This window comes from Cyprinodon variegatus, unplaced genomic scaffold, assembly GCF_000732505.1.
Source record: "Cyprinodon variegatus isolate N-32 unplaced genomic scaffold, C_variegatus-1.0 Scaffold195, whole genome shotgun sequence".
NCBI classification, from domain to species: Eukaryota; Metazoa; Chordata; class Actinopteri; order Cyprinodontiformes; family Cyprinodontidae; genus Cyprinodon; species Cyprinodon variegatus.
The window spans coordinates 842,732-867,908 of NW_015150648.1; the positions used below are offsets into that span (position 1 = coordinate 842,732).

At 38.5% G+C, this 25,177-nt stretch overlaps 1 protein-coding gene across 1 annotated transcript in view; it reads left to right on the plus strand.

Annotated features, from left to right (window-relative positions):
• The first annotated feature begins 5,082 nt into the window (after nt 1-5,082).
• b3galnt2 (beta-1,3-N-acetylgalactosaminyltransferase 2) overlaps nt 5,083-25,177 on the plus strand; it is a 23,957-nt gene continuing 3,862 nt past the window's right edge. Inside the window, exons 1-9 of the mRNA XM_015379563.1 lie at nt 5,083-5,332; nt 6,483-6,609; nt 6,954-7,054; nt 19,409-19,608; nt 19,744-19,839; nt 20,989-21,099; nt 21,218-21,296; nt 21,881-22,064; nt 24,495-24,620. Coding sequence (XP_015235049.1) covers nt 5,212-5,332; nt 6,483-6,609; nt 6,954-7,054; nt 19,409-19,608; nt 19,744-19,839; nt 20,989-21,099; nt 21,218-21,296; nt 21,881-22,064; nt 24,495-24,620 — 1,145 coding nt within the window. The 5' untranslated portion in view covers nt 5,083-5,211. The remainder of the gene's footprint in view (nt 5,333-6,482; nt 6,610-6,953; nt 7,055-19,408; nt 19,609-19,743; nt 19,840-20,988; nt 21,100-21,217; nt 21,297-21,880; nt 22,065-24,494; nt 24,621-25,177) is intronic.

Below are 25,177 nucleotides of genomic sequence, written 5' to 3' on the forward strand. Positions count from 1 at the left end.
AAAGTTTATTGTGAAAACAGGGGAGAGACGCAGACTCTGGGACGCTCAGCTTCTGTGTGCAGACTGGTATGTCCTGGAGACAGAGGGGCAGGTTAGAGGCAGCACTGGCAGGCTTGAGCAGAAACTGTCAGATGGACTAACCTGTCTTGCATAGAGTTCAGACTCTGAGGGTCAGCCAGGGAAAGGTACTGTGTCCAGAGATTGATTCGGATATCAGCAGATGAGCAGAGGGGATATCCAGCAGGTTGGTCCAGTTTCAGATCCAGGTTCGATCTCCAAGTATCTTAGAACTTTCAGGGGTCAGGCAGGCTCAGTGACTTCAGGCAGAAACGGGTCAAAGCACAGGTTATCAATCCAGAATCGAGAGACTGACAGAGCTGGTCTCAGGCAGGCAGACAAATCCAAGCAGGGGTCAGGCAGGCTCATAAATCAGGGGACAGGACAGGATCTGTAACAGGCAGGCAGGCAGGCAAACAGACAGGTTTTCAGGAATCAGGCTGGAAGGTTCTCACCGGGTTGGCTTGAAACGATCTGGCACTGGAGGCTCATCAGGATGGAGCTTATATGCAGGTGGTGACAGGTGAAACCAGTAGAGATGATTGCAAAGGGGGTGGAGACTGAACCAGAGTGATAATAGGAGACCTGGTCAGCTCCAGTGCCAGGATCATCACACTTATTCCATCATTTGGGGGGAAGACTAATCCTCTCTCTCCTATTCCATCAATCTGATCATCTATCAGCTCTGAACAGGAAGTCTTCATCCGGTGTCCAAGTGCCAAAGAACTTATATTTTATTCATGTCAATAAACTCTTCTAAATACAACTTCTCTCTCTGTGAGTCCCTCTAGGTTGAATTGACCAGACCAGAGTCTCATCGACTCAACGGGTATGGATGGATGTTCACAAAATGCTTGGAAAAAGGAATAAAGGTCAGAGAAGAAGATGTCCGCTTAATATTAAAATAACTTGATCCAAGAGGTGTAGATTTTAGGAGAGCCAGACATCTTCATCGCTGCTTTTATCTTCCAAAGGGGCCAAATTACATCTGGCATTGAGACTCCTATGGCAAACTTAATGGCTGCTTTGATGGATTTTCAAGGTAAATCGCATGGATGAAGGCATTTATCACCAGCAGGGATCCAAATCTTGTTGAAGGTTTCTTCATGGATGCAGCTGGGAGAACAGGGCATGGAAAATGTGAGAGTTAGAGATTTTCAACGTTTTTTGTGACGAAATACAGACCATGACTATGACATTAGGCATTTCAGATAATTGATAGCTGTTGGTTCCTCGGGAAGGAATCAACTGAGCTCTACATTTCCCTCTTGGTTGATCTTAGGGATCTTGGCTTGTTCGATGATGATTCCGTCCTGCTTCATGCATATCATACAGGTAAGAGTCTTAAAGCAATCCTTGCAACACCGCAATATATATAACACCAACACAGTGTTGTATTGTAAAATGTATATCTGCTTGCACACTGAATTGGAATTCCATTTTTATAAATATTTACACAATTTAAGGAAAATTTGGAATTAGCAAGGCTTTATGTTTATTTGTTGTTAAAGTCATTAAACATGAAGACTGCAAACATTGTCAAAAGGAAAGCAAAGTCATTATTTGTTCAACAATCCACTGACAAATGCTGGGAGAAACAACTTAAAGAAAACTTATATAAGAGACTGGTAAAGACATGACAGTATGTGGTCAATTGAGAACAAAGTTATGCCTAATGAAAGCATAACTACACCTGAATTATTGGAGAAAGAAACCACCTAATCAGTTATAGATGGTTACTAAAAAACAAATAAAGAGTTGATCCAACTTTTAAAAAATCATTAATTACTCACAAGTACTCAAAATAAGTTTATCCGAGTAGATTTCTTAATTCAATTCAGCCGGTGTGTTATAACACTAAAATAAATTACGTTTTGAAAAACTATTTAAACAAATTAACTTGTTCTATGTTTTCAGTGCACAAATACAGGTTTTCTATGATTTACTAAATCTGTGTTTTGAACCAAGCTTTTGCTTTGGGGATGGTCAAAATGAAACAGGAACCCTGAAAATTTGGAATCTATCAAGTTTGTGTGGCTTTAAGTAATACTGCTACAATTTCAAAATACTGAACATGAAGTCTTCATCAGGTGTCCAAGCGCCAAAGAACTTTTACTTTATTAATGTCAATAAACTTTTCTGAATACAACTTCTCTCTCTGTGAGGCTCTCTGGGTTGAATTAACCACACCAGAGTCTGGATGGATGTTCACAAAATGCTTAGAAAAAGGAATAAAGGTCAGAGAAGAAAATGTCCTTTTAATATTAATATTACTATTGATTATAAATTGGGTTCTTGAAGAAGATCCTTGTGGGCTATTGCTTAGAGGGAAGTTTGAGCCCATTTTTGAAAACAGGTCATCAAACAGGTCTTCCTCAGAATCTTCATCCATCTTGAGCTTTGTCCACTGCCACTTGCTTATATGCTGAAACCCCACCATCAGCAGGTCTTTGTCTGCTGAATCCACACCTTGAAAGTAGGAAAGGATGAATGCTAGAGACAGTTGGATTGGTACGATGCTGTGGCGCATATCCTTTCATCCAAACTCTTGCAACAGCTTACCAGTGCTTTCAGTAAAGTCTGCCGAAGCCTAAGCAGTGTGAATTATATTAGAAACTATTTTGAAACAAGAACAGCTCTGAATCTGTTCTTGTGTTATAAAAGTTTACTGTTAACTACAGTCATTAAATTAGTCTCATGTATACATATCTCTCTTATGCAGTAATTAGCTTTGCATCATTTGGTGATTATGTGTGTAGGCAAAGCTGTATACAATAAGAAAAGACTGCATGGCTGTGCTCTATGTGTGAGATAGCAATCTCACTATGCTGCTATTTTATATTGAAGAGTGACAATACATAAATCAGATCTGGTTTCAACGTGTTTCTTTGTGATTATATAACAACCCAGAGCAGATGTAGATTTGTTCTGATCTCGGTCTCATACAGTCGGCCTACGGTGCTATCAAATGGAATAATCTCCTGAATAAAATCATGCATATCAATGAAAAAATACCCCAATGAACCTTTGGGAGAGCGTCTATTAGGAAAGAACATTTTTTTTTGCAGTTTACCTCATTTCCCCTTTTGTAATATCTTTCAGTCAGGTGTCTTATGGCAGCCCATTTTGACATTTATTAGCTTGACTGAATATGTAAACCAGATTGTTCTGCCTTGTTTGAACCTTGTTAGAATTACCAGCACAAGGCTGTGCCGTCACTTTCAGGAAATAAGCTCTTTTCAGTCAGTTTTTGTCTTACTGGCTGCGTGACAGTCCACCTCATTAATGGGATTTGGGAAGTCTCATTCCTTTGATGACAAAATGCTTTTAATGCAAGTCTGTCTCCAAATTTCTCAACGTATTGTGTCAGCTCCCTATCAATCATTACATGAATGACATTAACATATTTTTAAAGATCAATCTAGAAGTAAAAAAACAAAGACATTAGAAACATAAAACATATTCCTTAAAAAATAACTATCTAATTGAAGAGGCAAAGTTTGAAGCTGAGTCACGTGCTATTTCTAGTTTGCATAATGCAGTGAAAAATGTAGAACATATAATTTGACAGAAAAAAAATTGCAGATTAATCCTATCAAAAAAAAAAAGTATTTAAATCTGTCTTCTTTTAGTTTTTGGATAATATTTTTAAGAACATTTCGTGATAAAAAAAAAAGAAGCAGAACAGATCTTCCACAGCCATCTTTGACACCAAGGGAAAAAAAACAAAAAGGTTTGCCTCTTATAGTATCTTGTGCAAACTAAAAGGTTTTATTTTTTTTATACTTTTTTCTAATGTACCTTTAATTCAATTCAATTCAGTTTATTTATATAGTGCCAATTCACTATACATGTCATCTCAAGGCACTTTACAGTTGACCAGATCATACAGTCAAATTGGTTCAAAGTTTTTTATCTAAGGAAAACCAGTTGATTGCATCAACTCATTGACTCAAAGGCAATCCCTCACACAAAGCATGCTTGTAGCGACAGTGGAGAGGAAAAACTCCTTTTTAACAGGAAGAAACCTCCAGCAGAACCAGGCTCAGTGTGAGCGGCCATCTGCCGAGGCCGACTGGGGTTAAAGGAGACAGAAGCAGAGATACAAAAAGCAACTGTAAAAGGCTGCCTTGTCCAGGAAACACACAGCCAGGCAGACGAGCTCCAAGATAGTTCCCACAGAGGACGAAGATTGCACATCCAACCAGACACAGTCAGAGAAACAGGACTACACTGAAAAACAGGCAGATCTCCAACATCTATAAACAAAGGTGTTGATGGCAGCAGCACAGCTGATATTTCTCTCAAGGATGGAGTCACAGCCAAACAGGAACAGACGAGGGAAAGCTACTATGAGAAAAAGAAGAGAGAGGTTGAACTAACAGAGAGAGAATGAAGAATGAAGAAGAATGATGAAAAAGGGTTCTCTATGTCCTCCAGCAGTCTAAGCCTATAGCAGCATAACTATCGAGATAGCTCAGGATAACCTGAGCCACTCTAACTATAAGCTTTATCAAAAAGTAAAGTTTTAAGCCTAACCTTAAAGTAGAAGGGGTATCTGCCTCACGGACTAAAACTGAAAGTTGGTTCCACAGGAGAGGAGCCTCTCATTCTACTTTTAGAAATTCTAGGAACCACTAGTAAACCTGCAGATTGAGAGTGAAGTGCTCTGTTAGGAACATAAGGAACAATCATGTCTCTGATATAAGATGGAGCTTGGCCATTTAAGGCTTTATATGTAAGAAGGAGAGTTTAAAATTCTTTAAGGGCTCCGTAGGCTGGAAACATATTTTAATTCTTTTTTTTTTTTTGGCTATTTATCTTTTATTCTGTGTTTTATTTTTTCAGTTTGTTTGATTATCAGGATTTATTTTGACATTTTATTACTTTCAAGCGAACTACGTAGATATAAGACAACCTTGAACTTCATTTCCCAGGGTGCACCGCGGAAACCCTCTTCGCTTCCCATTGGTCAGTGTCCCTAACCGGCGGAGGCAGGACTAGAGGCAGCGCTGGCAGCCCGGCGGAGAGCTGCGGAGCTGAAATGAAGCGCAAACACGGAGCGGCTCACACCGTCCACAGCCGCGCGGCTCAGGAAGAGGCTCCACTCCGCTCCAGCTCCACCCCGCCGCGGCTGAATGAAGGGCTCCGTCCATGCGGAGGCTAGCGCTCTTCCTGCTGCCCTGTGCTGTCGCCGTCCTGGTGCACTTGTGGTTGGCACAGCGACCCTCCTTCGCCTTCTTCTGCGAGCCGCTGGACAACAGCACTCACTCGGGTACTTTTAATTCTCCGCCTCCCTCCGCGGCTCTACCTCTCCGGAACTTTTCCCGCATGGTAGCAGCTGCTAACTTTGCCTCTTACCGCCTGGATGTGGCGATAAATCTCTGGGAGCAGATAGTTCATCTCTAGCTGGGTGTTATTATGTGTATTTTAGTTGTAAATAATGTAAATATTTTATTTCAGTAGTTTTGGGCGTTGCTGGAATAATCTGGGAGCGCAGGATTCAGTCTTTCCTCTATATAAACAGTTCCTCTGGATTATTTCTAATCTGTTTTTTTATTTTATCTTTAAACGGATTATCGCTTATTGCAGAGATGTGTGGAACCAGCTTTAAAGTGTGAATTTCACTGCTCCTAATGTGCGATGGATGCACTATTTTCTAATATTTTGATTTTTTTTTTTTCTATTTTGTGTTTTATTATCAGGAAAAAAAAAACATTACTCTAAATCTTTTCGCTTTTCACATATTTATTTATTTTTCCGTCTTATAGAAAAATAGAAGGGCGGGGGTCTGTCCTGTGTCAAAGCTTTATAGACATTTTAAATATTAATCACATTTATTTGCTCTCCATAATAATGAGGTGCAATGGCTTTTACAGTTTTTCCCAGTTAGACATTTCAATGGCATATATATATTATTTATAACATTAAATATATGTTTTAATCCAGCTGGCTTGCTATATAATTGTGTTTTAGTTATTATTACCTAGTAACCCAGATCATTTAAATCTTTTTTTTTTCAATAGATCATTAAAAATACAAGCATTCATTTAAAGTTTGTGCATAACAGTAAAATTAAAATATATATATATTTTTATTTCTTGATAATATGGATGTATGATCTGTTTTTTTCCTACAAAAGAGGATGACATGCTTGGATTGGTGCAAAAAGGCTTGGTATCGACCTGGATGCTTTGTGTTCATCAGAGTGATGAAACAGTCTCTTTGGGGACGGCGCTCTATAGCATCTTTGAATTAAAGACTTTATTTTAATCTTATAAATAAACTGAAAATATTGAAAACAAGTGATGTTATTCATTTTCCACCTGGCAGAAAAATTGATTGTCTAACTGAATTTGTTAAAAGTAAATCCATTTTAAAGTTTTGAACTGATTAAAAAAATAGTTTTTTTTTTGTTATTGCAGATGAACCGTTGCCTTTCTGGGATGTTTTGGTGGGAGTCCTGTCAGCGCGGCATCATCATGACCTTCGACAAGCGATAAGAGAAACATGGCTGGGATACATTAGAGATCACCCACACTTTAAGCGCAGGTTTGTAAACTGATGCTTTAACTTCATCGCGCTCTCTTTACTTTCCCATCTGAACTCGTGTAGAGGGGAAAAAATAGCCTGCAGCTGGCAGCGGATCCCAGACTCTGGCATCCATCCTTTTATCTCTACCTCACCACTGGGCAATATTGTTCTCTTTCATTTTTTTTTTCCTCCACCTCTCTTTCACGATCCGGGCCCCGATAAGGTGTGATGGCCTTTAAGCAACCCTTAGTAACCATGGTAACAGAGGGTGGAGAGATGGACAGGCTTTTGAGATGTTTTAGCTGCATGTTGCACTAAACAAAAGATTAACGCTGCTTTATTTCCTTTTCTTTTTTTTTCAGAGTGGTGGTGAAGTTTATCGTGGGTCGACACGGATGCCCCATTCCGGACGAGGACAGGGAGGATCCTTACTCTTGTTCCCTCCTGAACTTCAGCGAACCAGGTAAGATGAAAAGGTCGGATTCTGCGGACTGCAATGTCGAGAGACGCCCTCTGCAATGTGCTGCAGCTGTCAGAGGCGGCTTTGAGGCAAAACAACAGCAGCGGATTTGATACAATGAAAAGAATGAGTTTTCAGCATAAAAAAAAAAGCTTTATTCATGCTCACCCACAGCTCAAGGACAACTTTCTTTTGCCTTTCTGTATCCAAGGCTTTTGTGCAAATGACTGACTGACTGGGTCTGCTGCTGGTAAAACAAGAAACAGCTTACTAACATGAAAAGTGGAGCTTATGTGATGCAACTAAGCATTGGATGAAGCATAAATGAACCCAGCGTTGCCCCTCTTCCCCTCATCTATGGGCAGAGCTGGTTATTTCCTTCTTTGCAAATTAGACCAAAATTTAGCTTGCAAAAATATGTATTTTAACTAAAAAGGATTATGAATATAATAATGAATATGGTTGAGTATTTTGGCTACAATAGAAATAATTCTTGCTACTTTCTGTTAGTCAATGTTATTGTGTCATAAAAATGCCTTATATTCAGTGTTGGGAGTTATTGAGTTATCGATTTATTGTTGATTATTAACCATATGTGATGTCCAATCTAGTGCAGCGGTTTACTAGGCCTTGATCAGTTAAAGGAACTTTTCATAAGCTCACTGTCTCTGCTGCAGAACTGCACTGCTTTCTGTTTTTCATGCAGGGAGGGATGGAGCAGGGGAGCACAGATAGAGGTGTATGTGAAGCCGATTGGCTGAGCAGGATTCATCAGTCGCTAACTAGCGCTGAAAATAAAGATTTTGCAAATCGATTAATCAGTCAGTTATTTTTTCGATTAATAATGTGATTGCAAAAGGTTCCTTAACAGAGATTTTTTTAAATGAAATGAAACCAGGTGAAACTAAAACTTTTCCACTTGAGTTCTGGATAGAGCAGATTGAGAGATTAAATATTAAATGCAGAATGTTTATATATATGTTTTTATATATTTGACAACATAATCAACTAAAAACATGTTTTAGTCTCTATTCTCCAACTAAAAATGTATCTATTATTAAATTAGTTGACAATAATTCATTAATCGATTAATCACGATTAATCAGATTAATTGATTTAGGTCTATTGCTCACACAGACTGATTACATGAGGAGAGATTCAGATTGACTGAAGTCAATGGCTAAATGTTCCTGCGATTTGCTCCTTATATCCAGAAACAAAGACTTTTTCCATTTCAGTTAAAAGCAGCTCTTCTGTAACGGAGCTCCTGGCATCGACTCCATCAGCACTAACTGAAAGTTCTTCTTCAGTCTTTTACCATTCTTCTTTTTCTTTTTGTTTTTACTTTTAAAGTGGTCTGACTTTGGTTTAATTTGAATCCAAAATTGTGCTTGAAAGGTAATATTTTCCACTATTACACTTATTTTGTAGCTGCAGCCTGTCAATGTCCACAGATATCAAGTTATAAAACATCTAGTTTGCTTAATTATTATTTTTGTTCCAAACTACTATCCACATCTAAATAGATATATTGCAACCAAGTGTCTTAACTTACTTGTCTCATCTAACGCACTATAAAATGGTCTAAATTAGTCGACTTTTAGGTACATCTTTAGATTTCATTAAGGAATTTGTTTAGTTTTTAGTTCATATTAAAAATTTTATATTTTCTCATTGAATCCCTAATAATATTTAATGTTTCAATTAGAGAAATTCATCCAAATTGACGTTTTAGGTAATAAAAAGTAAACACTTTGAATAACGAGTAGTTCCTTTTGTTTAAATAACATGTCCATTGCTGTTCATGCTAATCTAAAATCAGGGAATTAAACATATTTTGGATGTGATATGAAATAAAGTTTTAATTTTTATGAAGCTCCCAGGTTAAATGATGTGTTTATAAGAACAAAGAAATAACAATTTTTAACTGTGTCCTGCAATATTTAATGATATTCAAAGATAAACTGACCTCCATGAAAGTAATTGTCTATGAAAGCCCCCAAGTGATCTGTTTATTATGAGTGGAGTTAATCAAAGTAGGTGATACCATCAGTTTTTGAAAGATAACTTCAGGTGATAGAATCTTGATCGGTGCAGACTGAGTTTCTGCATAGAGCTGCATGAGTTTTATAGTTTGATATTATTGGATCATTGTTGTGATATTCACACAGCAGTTGTACAATACAAAGGAAGAGTAAAACAGGCAAAAAATATTATCACATGCACATGAATAAATACTTAAAAAATAAATAATAAGTCAATAAAGTTGAAAATAACAGACGATAAATAAATAAGGTAATTATTACAAAGGCGAATAAATAAAGAAGCTAATTAAAAGAGATTCATACATTTATGTCTCATTGTATAATTTAATTTCTACCTACATTTATTTGTTTATTGTATTTTTTGGGGGGAATTCATTTTATGCTTATTTTTTTCTTGAGCATTTATTTATTTCTGTATTTATTTTTAAATATGGCAGAGTTGGTCCTCCATACCTGTGTGTATTTTTATGTTATTACATTTGGTGATCATGCTGCCAAATTTTTCGACGTGCAAAAATATTTACATTAGACAGATATGCGATAGAAGCCCAGAGCATGATGAGCTGGCATTTATTAAGAGTCTACGGTATCAGTCTCTGAAGAACCTAAACAAAAATAAGTTTTCTGAGTTTTTTTTTTCTTCTTCTGATTAACACAGAAAGCAACATAAAATTTTAATATAGTCTTCTTGATCTTAAAGCCTTTTGGCACCAGGGCAGGGCTGGCGAGAGGGCGTGGATATCTGCTCATATTTTTCACACACTTCTTTCTCTTGGCTTAGAGTGATGGGGAAATGAAAAGGACTCTTGTTTCAACCAAAAAACAAGCCAGATGACAGATTTTGGCATGCAGCAAAAAAATCACTCAGCACAACTACATTTTAGATCTATGTGCTACTGATTTTTTATTTTTTTATTTTTTTTAATCCCTTGAATTTCTAAACTAGAAAAATTAGATCATTCGTAGATTAAAAAAACAACTTAAATACTGTATACTGCAATCAGACAGATCCTTTTGGAAATCAGAAAACTGACAGCCACTGGAATTAAAGGTTATTTCAAATAGACCCATGGCCTTGCTCGGACATTTTAGAGGAACATGAGCAAAACCTGCTCTTTTAGTTCATATATATCAATCTTGGAAGTTTATTTGCACCACAAAATTCATATTTTTTTTTAAAATTGTTTTGATGTTCTGATTCAGAGCTACAGCTGTCCTCATATTATCAGGGTTATCCCTCTAGTCATGCTTAGATGCACCATATATGCTGTAATTGGAATCAATTGTCAGATTGGACGTCTGCAGTGATGGTTACGTCTCTCACCTTCAGAGTCCGTCCAGCTCCCTGATTTCTGCTTGTCACGAAAACATAATTACCGCTCATCTGAATGGACTTTTTTTTCAGACGACAGCCTTTAAGGTCAGAGCAGCGTTTTTTTTTTGTTTTTTTTTTCCCACTCGCCGTCGCTGTGTTAATGGCTACATGCATTGACGTGATTTGCCTCAAAATCGCGGGCTGCTTCACTGTGAGGTGCTTAGTGTAATTGGAAGAGAAAAAAAACAGACAGCTGCTGCTTTTAAAGACAGTTAGCTGCTAGACGCCGGATTCAGGTCAAAGCACAAGTTAATTTGTTGCTGAAACATGTTTGTTTGTGATGCATTTGTGTTTGGGACTACAATGAGGGGAATGTTAATAAGCCCCTTAAACTTTGCTCTTGCTTTTTTGTTGTGAGTTTGTGCTCTGCATTCAGGAAAATTAATTCAGCTTCTCTTAATATTCAGCTCAGATAAATAACTACTTTGCCCTATCAGGATTTCAACTTAAACAGCGTCATGGGCTAAAACTAAATCATGAATGCCTAAAGGCCATAGCTACAAGTTTTTTCATCAAAGCAATATACTGTTGAACAATAACACATCCACAGAGCATCTAGAGTAATTTACAATAAAAATATTAATAAAGAATAAGTAAGAAATACTTAATTTTCACATTTTGAGGTGTCAAGAATATACAGATACTTTCTTCAGGTTACATGCTAATGTTGACATGAATGGAGTCTGCACCAATGGGAACACTGGGTTAAGATCACCTGATTTAGAGCTGAGGTGTTTGTAGATCACACTGATCTTTATTTATTCACTGGATTGCTGATAGGCCATTGGTAGTACACGGTGCTTTGAAGTTACCAGCCGCCATATTGGTACTGCCTATTTAGACCCATTGGAATGTAAACAATACGAGCACTACAGCAGGCATCCCCAACCTCGGTCCTCAAGGCCCGCTGTCCTGCAGGTGTTAGAGGTTTCCCTGCTTTAGCACATCTCATTATAACGATTGCAGTAATTTCAATTAAAATCAGCTGTGCTGGAGCAGAGAAACCTTTAAAACCTGCAGGACAGCTGGCCTCGAGGACCGAGGTTGGGGATGCCTGCACTACAGCATTGAACTACCATGATGTTCTCATTTTTAGGTGGACTTAAGACTTTTTAAATAAAGATAGAGTCACCACTTTGACACAGACACTAGCATCATAGCATCAATAGATTACTGTAGTTTATGGTAAAAATAGACACATCACATTGCATATTCAGTATAAAGTCTATAAATCATGTAATATAACATATTATACAAATCCATCAAAACAAAATTAGTGTGTTAATGGTGCATAATAATACTGTTGTCAGATATTAAGAATATTACACACACACACACACACACACACACACATACTCGTTCTGCCATTGTAGTGAGGACCATGTGTTGAGTCCCATTGATTTTCAGTCATTTTCAACTCTTTCTATGCCTAACCCTAAAGGCCAATTTATGCTTCTGACGCATAGCCTCTAACCTGACTCCGCCAGGCAAAAAATACTGGTTAGCTGATTGGCCTGTGTTGCTGATAGACGGGCCAAATAAACCAATCAGATCAACGAAGCATATGACGTACTAACACAACCACAAGCCAGGCTACTCATGCCGAAACCAGTCGGGAGAAGAGCAAAAACATATTTTCCTCTGAGAAAAGCCTCCAGAGCAGTGTTTTGCTCTGCACTTCAGTGAAGCTCTGCACTTCAGTGAAGAAATACTCTGTAATTCCGATAAAACTGGCTCGATAGCCACGCTAACGCTAGTTTCATCGGCTGAAGCCGCCATGTTCTTTAGACTGAACTGTCGCGCTTCTCGTTGCGTCACACCTCAACCCGCCTCAAAGCCAACGCTGATTGGACGTTCGTTTGGTGAACGGCTCCAAACTTTCTTTAACGGAGAGTCTCCAGACTGATCTGCGAGTGAAACCTTGAAAGCTCGCAAGATCAGGATGGTCTCACGAGGCTACATAGCCTCTGCAACCGTCAAATCTAGGGCTGGGTAAAAAAGTCGATTTAATCGATTTTGAATCAATTCCTTTTAGGGTTGTCACGATACTAAACTTTTCAACTCGATACCGATACTAAGGAAAATATTCGATACTCGATACCATTTTCGATACCACAAGGATAAAAACAAAGACTCCAAAAGTCTACAGAAATATTTTCATTAATAAATAAAATACAATAAATAAACACAATAAAGGTTGTATGCTGTGCATAATATTAAGCAAGCTTGATAAAAAACTTAGAAAATTCAAATTAAGTGTTCCTTACTTGGCTATGCTATGTACACATAACAATGACGCTAGCCAAACCAGTTAAGAAACAAAAATGATTCTCAGCAGCTGCAACTGTTACAAAAAAAAGTCTGAAACTGGAAAAGATCACAGAATTATTCAATCACACAGTGCTCAGAAAGTGCATTGTCCTCTATTCTGCACTTTAGATGAATGACTGCTTAGGTGCAACTGGTGACGGCACTGTATCGATACTTTTAAAAACGAGTATTGTATCCGGATACAACATTTTAGTATCGATACTTTTTTGAGTTTCGATACTTTTGACAACCCTAATTCCTTTACATTTTTGCAAAATCGATGTCTAGGGAATTAGATCAATTCATTTTATAGTGACCCGCGTGGCGTTCACATTCAAATGAGCAGGAAAGATGCACGCAAGATGACTTCAAGCCAGACAGCTGCAAATATAGCGAATAGGTTGACTGAAGACATTAATAAATGGGGGCTGACAAGAAGCAGCTGTGATTGGTCCTTGGTATGCCTTTCTGGGTGTCTGTGTGGTCCTTCTCGATTCAGTGCGCGCCATTTTTAAAATCCGAGGAACAACCAAAGATTAATCGATGAGGTACGGAATTGCAACCACTTGTACGATACCTCAGACAAATTATATAAATAATTATATCCTCTTGGAAGTCTAGCAACTCTAGATCCTTCTCCGTGACCGTGATACCTTGCAGACGTGTCATTGTTGTTTTGGAAGATAAACACTCCCGCCGGCGCCGCCGAAGTTCTCGTGACCATTGACCGAAGTTCTCGCAAGTTCTTCAATAGGCTTCCCTTTGCGCTTTGGCGGGAAACTGCTGTGTGTCCCTAGAAATTCCAGACTGACGGTGCGGAAGCAAACTGGTTCACGACCAGACCCAAGCGACATTTGATGTGTGCGGTTGCAGAAGTATAATCTGCCCTTAAAGCTAACCCTAAACCTAACCATTACCAATGTCTACCTCACCCTTACCCTAACTCAATTGACACCTTAGCCATAAACCTAACCGTTAGCAAAATAGCATGATGACCAGCAAAATGTCTTCACTTTGCAACAACTACTCCTCAGCTCCTCACCCACACTATCTGAAGTGCTAAATTGATGATGTACTTGTGATATACATGTACTGATTACATTGTTATGGTAATTGCATTACATTACAGGCATTTTTATGGCGCAGCTCCGTGACAGTGTGGAGAACCATGAAGGCGGCTGGTGACTTAAGTTTTTTCAGCCCAACAGCAATCCAGTGAATAAATAGAGATCAACGATAGACCCTAGGAGCTCCATGGTAGCACATTTCTCAGATTCAAGAAGACCAGACAAGGAAGCAAAATAAGGCTGAACATTGTTTAAAACTGCAGCTTCATGTTGTCAAACAGCTGCTTTCAGCATAGCCTGTCCTCTGCTGGCCCCCCAGTGTAGTGCCAACTTGGTGCCTATATTTAGCACCTTTTCAGTCCCTTCTGACGACTTTGTTCTCTCTTTGGAGACTTACTTATGAGGCCTAATTTGATCTACTGATTTGGTTTTTAATTAATTCAAGGTATATTCAGGTAAGTTAAGGTTTGCTTAGTAAAACCTGTTAACCGTCTGGAGACAGTACAACTTGAGGTTGGAGTGAAAGTAAACGATTGTGCACCACTTACTGGCCAGGAGGATCTATCTCCTTTTAACCTGGCAAACCAAGTTTGGTTGAGTTAAGGTGGATCCACTGGGAGAGAAAAAACCTAGACAGAGTTAGAAGGTCCAACTGTGTAGTAAGGGTCTACTGGGAATTTGCAGAGGCCTCATTTAGGGAAGAATTTTACTTCTACCTCCGAGAGAGCTTTACACAGATTTCAGGGGATTTATGATTTAACTTGAGATTTTTAGTTTGTATTTTCAGAGCTAGTAATGAGCCCTGCAATGGACGGGCGACCTGTCCAGGGTGTACCCTGCCTCTCACCCATTGCCAGCTGGAGTTAGGCACCAGCACCCCTGGCGACCCCACTTGGGAGTAAGCGTGATTGAAAATGGATGGATGGAGATCTAGTAATGAGTTGCTTTCCTAATTTTGTGGAGGATTAGGAAAAAGGAGTCGGTGACAAAGAAAGAAACCACTAAAATCTACTAAATGTTATGTTGAAAGCGTTTCATAGACATAGCAAAATAGTTTGTACAGGCATTTATTGGGGCCTATTCCGGCAGTTATCCTAAGGGTTTCACATATTTTATAGCAATATTGGGTTAATATCCAATGGACTCTTTCAGAGAAATATATTGTTATATTAAGTTTGGCCTCATTGCCCATCCCTGTGAGTGACACAAAAAAACCAGTCACTCTAAAGTCACTGTAGTAACACTAAGTGGTTAACAAATGTGGTACTTAAAATTCCATTGAGAGCATTGCCAGACGTGCATCAGTTTTGTATCCTTGTTTTAGTTTAAAGTCTCTCCAAGAAGTAAATACTTTAAACACTTGTTTGAGCCCTGTCCCAAACTTGTTCTTCTTTTCTCTTCCTTTCCCCTTTGGTCAAAAGTAACTTTTTATTTTGTATTTTTAACTTTTTGGCATTAAAGTTGCAAGTGTTTGGGGTTTTTTTTCTGTCCAGAGACAGCAAGGGGAGATGACAAACCCCTCAGGCACCCCATAAACACTTAGGCCCCGTCCACACGAAGACGAACCCTGGCCTAAACGCACAAATTTTTCACCAAACCAGCCTCTCATCCACACGAAGCCGGCGTTTCGGGGGTCTGTAAACGATCATTTTTTTATTCAGCCTTCAGAGTGGGAAGATTCTGAAACGCCGTTTTCGCGTTTCCATCTTTACGCCCTAACCGCATATTTTTTTTTACACGCATGCGTCATAGCGTCGCCTCTACACACGCATGCGCGACCAGTATCACAACAACAATGGCGCCGTTGCTCATGCTACTCACCCTGCTGTCGGGCTTACAACAGAATCTTCTTCTTCTGGAATATCTCCAGGAAGAACAGAGCAATATCGACGACATAGTTCAGAACCTGAATTTCACTTAACCACGAAAATGGACCCGCAGGGCAACCATGTATAAATATTAGTGCACATGCCCAACATTTCGTCGCTTATTTTTGCTTTGGCACCACAGCGCCACTTACAGGCCTGGCATACATTTTGCAGCGTTTTCATGCATTCGTGTGGACGCTCACATTTATTTTACGTCTCCGTCTTTACGGCAAACGTTTTGGAAAATATCAGCGTTTCGTGTTCGTTTTGACTTCGTGTGGACGGGGCCTCAGATTACATCAAAGTTATATAGTTATTTGGTTCTGCTTCAGGTAGTTTGTGAGTCTGGAAAAGTATGGAAGAAGAAAATGATTCTACATTTACATTCAGTTATGCTACATTTTCTGAAAAAGCCATCTATCACACAAACGTAATCATGTAAAAAAAAAAAAATATCTTAATGTGCATCTTTGATATATGTAAAACATTTGTAAACCTTTGTGCTTAGTAAAGAAAGCCCCTATGGGAATGACTTTGAAGTTGTATGAGACAGAGAAGGAGAATTATTATGCGAAAGTCCTATCTGCCCTTTGTGCAACACACTCTTGATAACTCCTTCCTCTGTCACCACCATTTAATTCAGGATGAGTGTGCTGCCGCTCTCTCTTCTGTCACACCAGGTGGATGCTGAGCGAACTTAGCAGTTGTCTCTTTTGCTACTTCAGCTCTGTTAAATAAGATGACATAAACCAGTGTGTCACCTAAAAACCATTCTGTTACAGCCCATATGAGCTCCTCATTGTTTAATGGAACTTTTGCACCACTTGTCAACACATATACTGTTGAAATGTTTAAGAGATATTTAAAAGAAAAAAAAAAAAAAAAAAACATTTATTTGTACTTCTTTAATCCAAAATGGGAAAATTGATGTGGGAGAGCAAATTAATGCCACATAAAACAGATTGGTGAGACTCTCAGTCATCCAGGTTATAGTCATTCCAAAAAAGTTAAGAAACAATCCATTGGACTTTGTTTCCAAATTTGAAGACGTTTCATTTTTTTTTAATTCAAATTAGCAAATTGAATTTGAAATTGAAAAAGCTTCCTGGATGAGAAGCAAAACATCTTCAAACTTGGAAACCAAGTCCAGTGGATTGTTTTTAACTTTTTTGGAATGAAACAGGTTGTTACATAGATGGTGTATTTCAATGTTAAATAATAAATATTTTTCTTAAAGCAACATCTCATAACTTATGATACGCCCAATGAGATGTATGGAAGGATTTTTTTTCAGGTCAGTATACAGCACTTAGTATATATCGATGCTACATGCAGGCTAGCTTTCTCAAAAACAGAATAGAATCGAAAATCCCTTTATTTTCCCACAAATTGTGAAACAATAAAGGGAAAAAACTCGTCTATGTAACTTGAAAGGGTTTTATCCGTTGCTGATTAAGTCATGACCTGGAGCACAGCTTTATGGTAGTTTGAGCTCCCTTTAAACATGAGTTAACAAAGCTAAAAGTTGTTAGCTAGCACAAACATTATGCTCATTCTGCTTTTTCTCATAGCAGCTTTGCCTCGTCTGTTCCTGTTTAGCTGTGACACTATTCTGGAGAGAAATATCAGGTGTGCTGCTGCCATCAACACCCTTGTTTATAGATGTTCGAGATCTGCCTGTTTTTCAGTGTTGTCCTGTTTCTCTGACAGTGCTTGGCTGGATGTGCTCTCTTCCTGGACGGGGTCGCCTTTTACAGTTGCCTTTGGTATCTCTGCTTCTCTCCTTGAACCCCAGTCGGCCTCGGCAGATGGCCGCTCACATTGAACCTGCTTCTGCTGGAGGTTTCTTCCTGTTAAAAGGGAGTTTTTCCTCTCCACTGTCGCTACAAGCATGCTTAGTGTGAGGGATTGCATCCGAGTCAATGAGTTGATGCAATCAACCGTTTTTCCTTTGATAGAAAACTATGAATTAATTTGACTGTCTTGAGATGACATGTGTTGTGAATTGGCACTATATAATTAAAATGAAATTAATTGAAAAGCTATGATTCTTACTGTACCTGTTGAGACATATTTTTAGATCTCTGATGTTGGATTTAATCCACTGGAGTGAACATTTTCTTGTCTTCACAAGTAACTCTATGATTGTTATTCTGCTGGTCCAGAGTTGTCTGCTCACAGAATCCAAAACACAGAAGGAAACTTTTATTTTGCAACTTCTCTCTACCCAGCTTCTCTCAGGGGAACTAACCCTGGAAGTTACAGGTCTAGTGCCCCTAGTGGCTAAAAGTCTTGTGCCAATCATATCATTCAATGGTCAAACTAATCTTCATTATTATCAACTTAATTTGTAGAGCGCTTTAAAGCAGCTACTGCTGAAAACAAATTGCTGAACATAGCTAAAAATAATAAAGCACACTTAAAGAATAAAGTACAATATATGAAATAAGGCAAGAATAATAATTTGTTTAAGCTAAATGAAAAAGGTCACAACAACTAAATTCAGCCAGTGTTAACAGCCAGCAAATAAAAGTAAGTTTTTAGCCGTGTTTTAAAATTTGGCATTGAAGTAGCCTCCCTAACGTGCAGCCGGAGGCTATTCCATCAAAGAGGAGCAGCGATAGAGAGGGCTTTATCTTTAGAAACCGTGTTTTAGATAAACAAAAGTAAACTTGGAAAACTGTGTCAAATGCTGTTTGGGTGCACCTATGCAAAAAAAAAAAAAAAAATCCCTGCTAACAATCAGCTAAACCACCAGTGGATTTTATAGACCGTTTCAGCTTAAGCTGCACTATTTAAATACTAAATGCTACATTTAATGTATAGATTTCCTTCTAAGGATGTTTATATTTTCTACAAGTATTTTTGATAATTGATTTTATCGTTTTGTTAAAAACTAGATTTGTTAATATCTTAATTAGTTAAAAACTATATCTAGAAAATTAGGCTAAACAGGGAAGCACTGGGCCTTTCACTGGGAAAGACTAATGAATACAAGTTATTGGCAGCTCAGTCAGGAGCTCTATTAAGGAAATGAGCCACTAATGCTCTCCACGGAAAGAAAAGAAACTTAATGGCATCCATAATTTGTCAAATTTTGTTTGGAAACCAAGCTAGTTGTTAAATGTTTAAATAATTTACCATAACTACCTATTAAGGGGTATTACTATTATAACTGACTCGACTGCACATCACTAACTGGCCTCTGCAAGCGGTGAGCTCTGCTCTGCACCGCTTGTTTAGAAGGTTTGCACAGGCGAAGCTTTTGTATTTAATCAGCACAGAAAACCTCGCCTACATCTTCAGATCCTGCAGTTCAATTCCATTCTGACAGGGAGGAAAACATTTAGTTTGATAAACCGCCGCTCGCTCCCTGTGATTCCTCACCTCTAATTGCCTTTATTTTGGAGGGAGCCGTGGAACTGGTGTAGATTGCATTGAAAGTGAAACGCCTGTTTCTCTTTAACAGCCTTGATCTTTTCATCGATTTCCTGCATAATAAACTTCTCTGTTTGTGATAAAGAAACCACAATGGGGAGCAGAAGCTCGCTTTAAACAGCAATCGAGAGAAGCAGCTCCTCAGATGGTGCTGCTTTAACATTGTTGTTTTATTTTCTACAGTGTTTATCACAGGAAAAGAAATGCATGTGGAATGGATATTAAGTGTACCTTTCTTGCCTTCTGTAATGAAGTGACAGGACAGGATGCAGAGATGGAGATTGTTAGAGTGGATCACCCGGCGCTGCTCGTCCCTTCTGATGTCACAGCTATCGCTCTAGACTTTAAGGTCCTGCACCCGGTGGTGATAACCCGCCTCGGGGTGTTCTCCACTGGGACGCTAGCTGAACTTCACAGCAATGTGACGGTGAAGCTTCTGCAGCTGGACCAGGAGGTAGTGCACAAGCCTTATAGTTTTTTTCTGTGTGTGAATCCTCGTAGAAACAGAGCTTAGCGTCAGCAGGAGGACTCCATATTTTACTTTTGGGTCTGACTTAATTCTTTGAAAATTCTTGGTTTTCCTCTGCAGGAGGCAGTGGTTACAGCTCGCTTCAGCTCCATCAGCATGGGAACCATGGCAAACTGGGTGTGGTACAAACCAGTGGAGCAGTTCATCCTGCCCAAGGTCAGTTTCTCACACAGGGTGCCTCACTTCAATGGAACCAGAGGAGCAATCCCCCAGGCTTGAATCAGGTTCAAAAACCTGGATTTTCATCTTTTTATTTTATTTTGTTTCCCCTTTTAGCTTATAAATTAAATATTTATTTTTTTTGCTTATATTTATTTGTATTATTCTTTTTTATTCTTAACTTTACACATTTAATATTAACAGAAACGATCTCCAGAGGTTTTTCTCGTCAGGTTAAAGATAAATGAAGCTATATTTCCTTGTTGGGGTTTAAAGCTTTAGTTTTGCAGCTTTAGAGAAGTTTGAGTCGATGCCTGAAGTGTTGTGCTGCCCTGCCTGCTGCAACATTTTTAAATATCTTGCATTTATTCATTACTTATTGGGAACTTAACTTTGTTGCATAATGCAGGGAGTCAAATACCTACATTTGACATTAGTCTTTAATGCATTGTGGGGGGGCGGGTCAGATAGGGTACTAAAAGATTTCCCATAATTTCTTGTTGCATTTTATGGTATTTTTTGCAGCAGACAAACAGTAAAGCACATGAAAGTATGAAGATTCTCCGCTGAACTAATGCCTTTTACTTTGACTAGGCCAGTCTAACACTAGAGAAAACTTTAATGGAAACCATAAGTAGCTGAATGCTAAACGCAGCTAAATACTTTACAGGAAGTGAGATTTTTTTTTTTCTTGCTCCCACAGCTTTGAGAACCAAATGATGTTGTTTTGAAGCCTCTAATCAGCTTTTGATCCCCCGGCATGATACTGCTACCACCATGTTTAATGCTGCATTTCAGGTTTTGCTCTTGGACAACCTGAGCACCTTCTTCTTCGCTTTTGTTTGTTTACGTGTCATGGAAAATTACAGGAACAAACTGGTTGCATAAATGTGCGCACCTTTAAATCAGCAGATTTTTGATCCATCTGATTTATTCCAGCCTGTGAAAGTTGTCCAATTTGTTCTCTAATATATGCATCTTTTCCCCACTTCTCTAAGAGGTGATTCTGATTTTTCTTTAATCAATCTCCCTGAGCAGTTTAATGTGACTGATGTATGAAAGTTTAAGTATTTTACTTTTATTTTTTGTCAAATCGGAGCTGAGTATGACGTAATCACGTCTCCTGACTGAAGTGTGTTTCTTTAGGGTTTTGAGGGGACGCTGGTTTGGGAGAGTCAGGACTCTGCTCCGCTGACCACTGTCAACTCCTCCTCTGTGGAGCTCAATGATGGAGGAGGTGTCCTCAAGTTCTCCTCTGTAAGTGTTTACATTTCAAAGAAACCCACAGCTAGATAGCCAAAAATGTTAAACTTTAAAAAGTGTTTCATTTTTTTGCTCTCTCTCTCTTTTTTTGTATTGATTTGGGGAAATTCAGATTGCAGAGGGCATATTGCCTCACAGAAGTGCTCTTGGGTTTCCTGGTCTGGCTGGAGGCTTCACATTCACCATCTACGGTCAGTCCTGCAGGGAATCGAATCAGCTGCATGAAAACTGTTCGAGAAAAACCCTCCAAGAAACATCTGTTATAAAAAAGATAATCCCGATATAAAATACTTAAAATGCATTGCTCATTCTGGCAGGTTATGTTATTAGGTTTTATTTATATAAATATAAATATATATATATATATATATATATATATATATATATATATATATATATATATATATACACCTGAAGGCAACTAAACTTATACGAAATGGACACCTGCCTTTGTTGGATTATTGATTTCTGCCTGCATGTTCTTATGTCTGCTTCTGTCTGAGAATGAATTCGCAGCTATTTTGTGTGAAATGAAAGGAAATTTATTATTCAGTATTTCTGAAAACGGAACTAATGATCCATTTTATAAGATATTGCAGCTTTATCATTCCATTGACAGCCAGTAATTAGTTATCTCTTAAGGATGCATTCTTGTTTAATATCTTCCAGAATAAAAACTTTTCTTTTGCTTTTTATCCATCTCAACTTGTCTGCTTTCTTTTCACTCTGCATTACCTCCATGGTGTCGGTCCTTCCTGCACTACCTGCGCGTCAGATGAGGACGGATTGTCGGGGCTCCTGCGTGGCCGCGCTGCCAGAATGGAAAGGCATGCCTCCGGTTTGAAGCGGGAGGACGCTGCCCTGCAGGAGGAAAGCCTCAGGCATGGAGATATCGTGTTTGTAGACGTGGTGGACACCTACAGGAACGTGCCTTCCAAGTTGCTTCAGTTCTATAAATGGTATGCCAAGTGCTAATGACTCGATTTTCTGTCTCCAAATTGCCTGAGCCCTCAGAGGAAATCAGCAACCTGAAATGAAAGTGTGCCTTTGCCTCAAAATGTCTTTGTGCTAAAATTACGGCTGCAATCACTCAGTCGGAGAAGCTCCGTCGTTGTGAGTCATCAGATAGCAGGATGTACTGCCTGAGTGCTATCAGGCTTTAAATTGACAGCTGCAGTGGATCTGGAAAGTGTACACATTCCTGTTCAAACAGCACGTTTTAGCCATTTTATGAAACAGGATATTCAATATCGCCCAGGTAAAAACTTCTAAAGGAATAAATCTGCAACCAGCTGGTTGCAATAATGTGCACAACTTTAAACCAATAGACTGTTGATCCATCTGATTTATTCCAGCTTGTGAACGTTCTCCAAATCTATCACTGAAACACATCAGTTAGCTACTGCTCTCTTCAGGCAGGGTTCCTGCAGGTCCTTAAAAAGTCTTAAAAGGCATTGAATTCTTCAAAATAAAACTAAGGCCTTAATTGGTATTAAAATGTCTTAAATCAGTCTTTCGTAGGTCTTAATTTAACTGAATTCACAAACAAAGTAGATCTGACATTTGTGTGTTTTTTGCTTTCTTCCTGTATGGAAAGTTTTTCAAAATTTGAACCATTAGTGCAGTGGTTTATGTTAAAATAAACCACTGGATAAAGTTGTCGCAAGCGGGTTTTTCTTGTGTTTCTTGTGAATTTGGTCTTAAATTTTTATTTCAAGTGGCATTAAAAAGTCTTAAAAAGTCTTGAATTTAACTTGTCTTATGCTGTAGGAACCCTGTCAGTTGACCCCAGATTTTTTATTTTAATGCATTCTTTATTCTGGCTCGGCCAATGGAAGTAATTCATAGTCGATATGCACCCATATTAATGCTGAAGAATCAAACGCATTTTCTCTTCATGTTTTTAGCAGAAGGTTTTTTATCTAACAGACCGGTGTAGCTCTATTTCATCCACTTTGACCCAAAATGTGGTTCCTTTTAATGAAGAGTATCTCAAAGCGCTTGATGCCACCACTGTGTTTCATTGTGGGTAGGATTTTTTGTTTTTTAAGCACAGTGTTTAGAGTTTTGGGGAAGGGATGGCTTCTCAATGCATTACCGACTTCCTCCAGATTTACTTTCCTGCACCTGCCCTGAGGTCTGAGGCCATCTTCAGCTAATAAGGACTAAGAAGAGGCTTAAAACCAGAGGGGACAGTCTTTTTTTCTAGTTGGCCGCAGCCTGTGGAATACCATGCGCTCCATATACGAACAGCCTCCACAGTAAAATGTTTTAATTCTCTTTTTAAGACACAATTTTTCTTTTTGGCTTTAAGCACTGCATACCTGTGTGGTCCTCTGTGTTCTTTTTATTTATTCATTCATTTAAAACTTACTGCTTTTATGTATGCTATATAAATAATAAATAATGTTCTATATAAATAAAGTGGATTAGATTGAATTGGATTTTGCCTTTTGGAACAAAGTTCAACTAAAGTTCAGCTTTGAGACCAACTTAGTTTTATCAGATGATCAAACTTTCTAGAGTTTTTCATTTTTTGTTGACTTGAAGGCTGAATTGTAACTGAAGCATCCGGCGCCTTATAAAGAGAAGCAACACCAGACCATGATGCTGCCACCATCGTGTTTCAAAACAAATATAGTTTGGTTTTTTTATACCATTTTTATAGTTTGTGACCCTGACCTTAAGACTGTAACGCATTTTTCTTTGAGGTTTTAATCAGGACAAGATATTTCCTTTGGAAAAAAAGCCTTCTTACTTGCAAAGTCCCATATTAGCCTTATTTAATGACAAAGGATTTCTGGCTGACGACGTTGCAAATATTGTTAAACTCCAACCAGGTCAGCGGAGCTTTATTCAGACGAAGTAAAGTTGATGCCTGGAGGTACTCAAGTAAAAGTTTAAGGATCTGCAGCCAGTTAATTACAATAGGCAAATAATTTTTAGCTTAATTTATTTATTATATTAGCAGCCTTTTCAACAAGCTGTGATATATTAATATTCCGCTCACTCCTTTCTGCACTGTGTGTACAGAGGAATTCAATAATCCTTCCTCCATTAACAACTCATGTTGCTAATATTTCTATATTATTATTTAGCCCTAATTTCCCTCAGGGGTTTGATAAAGGACCCAGCTTATTTTTATTTTATATCGTTGTTAAATTACACAGGATTTATCACACAATTAAAGGTGAAAAGATGTTGGAATGTTTTTTTCATGGTCTCGTCTTACTTGGCCTTTTCCCAGGAGTGTTTTCACTTCTCAGGTACTCTGTTTGCAGACCTCTTGCTCTCCTCTCTCTCTGTGGTATTTGAAAGTAAATCTGCTCATAGATGTAGCAAACAGTAGGATGTTCTTTAATTAAAGTTGCAAATTCCTTTTCTTCCAGGTCCGTGGGAAACGCTGACTTCAGTCTGCTGCTGAAGACGGATGATGATTGCTTCATCGACGTGGACTCGGTGTTAATGAAAATTGACCACAAGGGTCTGAGGCGCAGAAACTTCTGGTGGGGGAAGTAAGGACATTTAAGTCTTTGATCCTGTTGATTTGTTTTGGGTTTTTACCAGTGATGTTATGAGATGAGCCGAGGCGTGTGTTGAGTAATGGAGGGGGCGTTTCCCCGAAGCGCGTGTCGAGGCGTGATACCACGTGACCGCGTTGCAAAGTGGTTCGGGAAGCACAAGAATTTTGACAGGCATCTGAACAGCCTCAGTGTTCAGTCAAGATGTGGGAGTTTGCTGTCAGCTGGATAAAGTTTGGATAGATTCTAAGAATAGATTGGTTGGAAAAACAACCAATCTAGTTGCTTAAAACTATTTTGGTTTAATTAAACAATGTAATGATCAAAATCTGAACAAGCCACCGTTGGTGTGAAAACGTTATGTTGTGTATTTTCTCCATCAAACAATTAACAATATAAGGCTTCATCTGTAAGACAGAGACTCCCTATCCTGAGGTTGATGGTTCAAGATCTACCTTTGGCTTTTGAAATTTGCGATTATACTATTATTACTTTTTCTAATGAACCTTTGCATTGGTTTGCCCTAGTAAAAATATAGATTGGGTATGAAC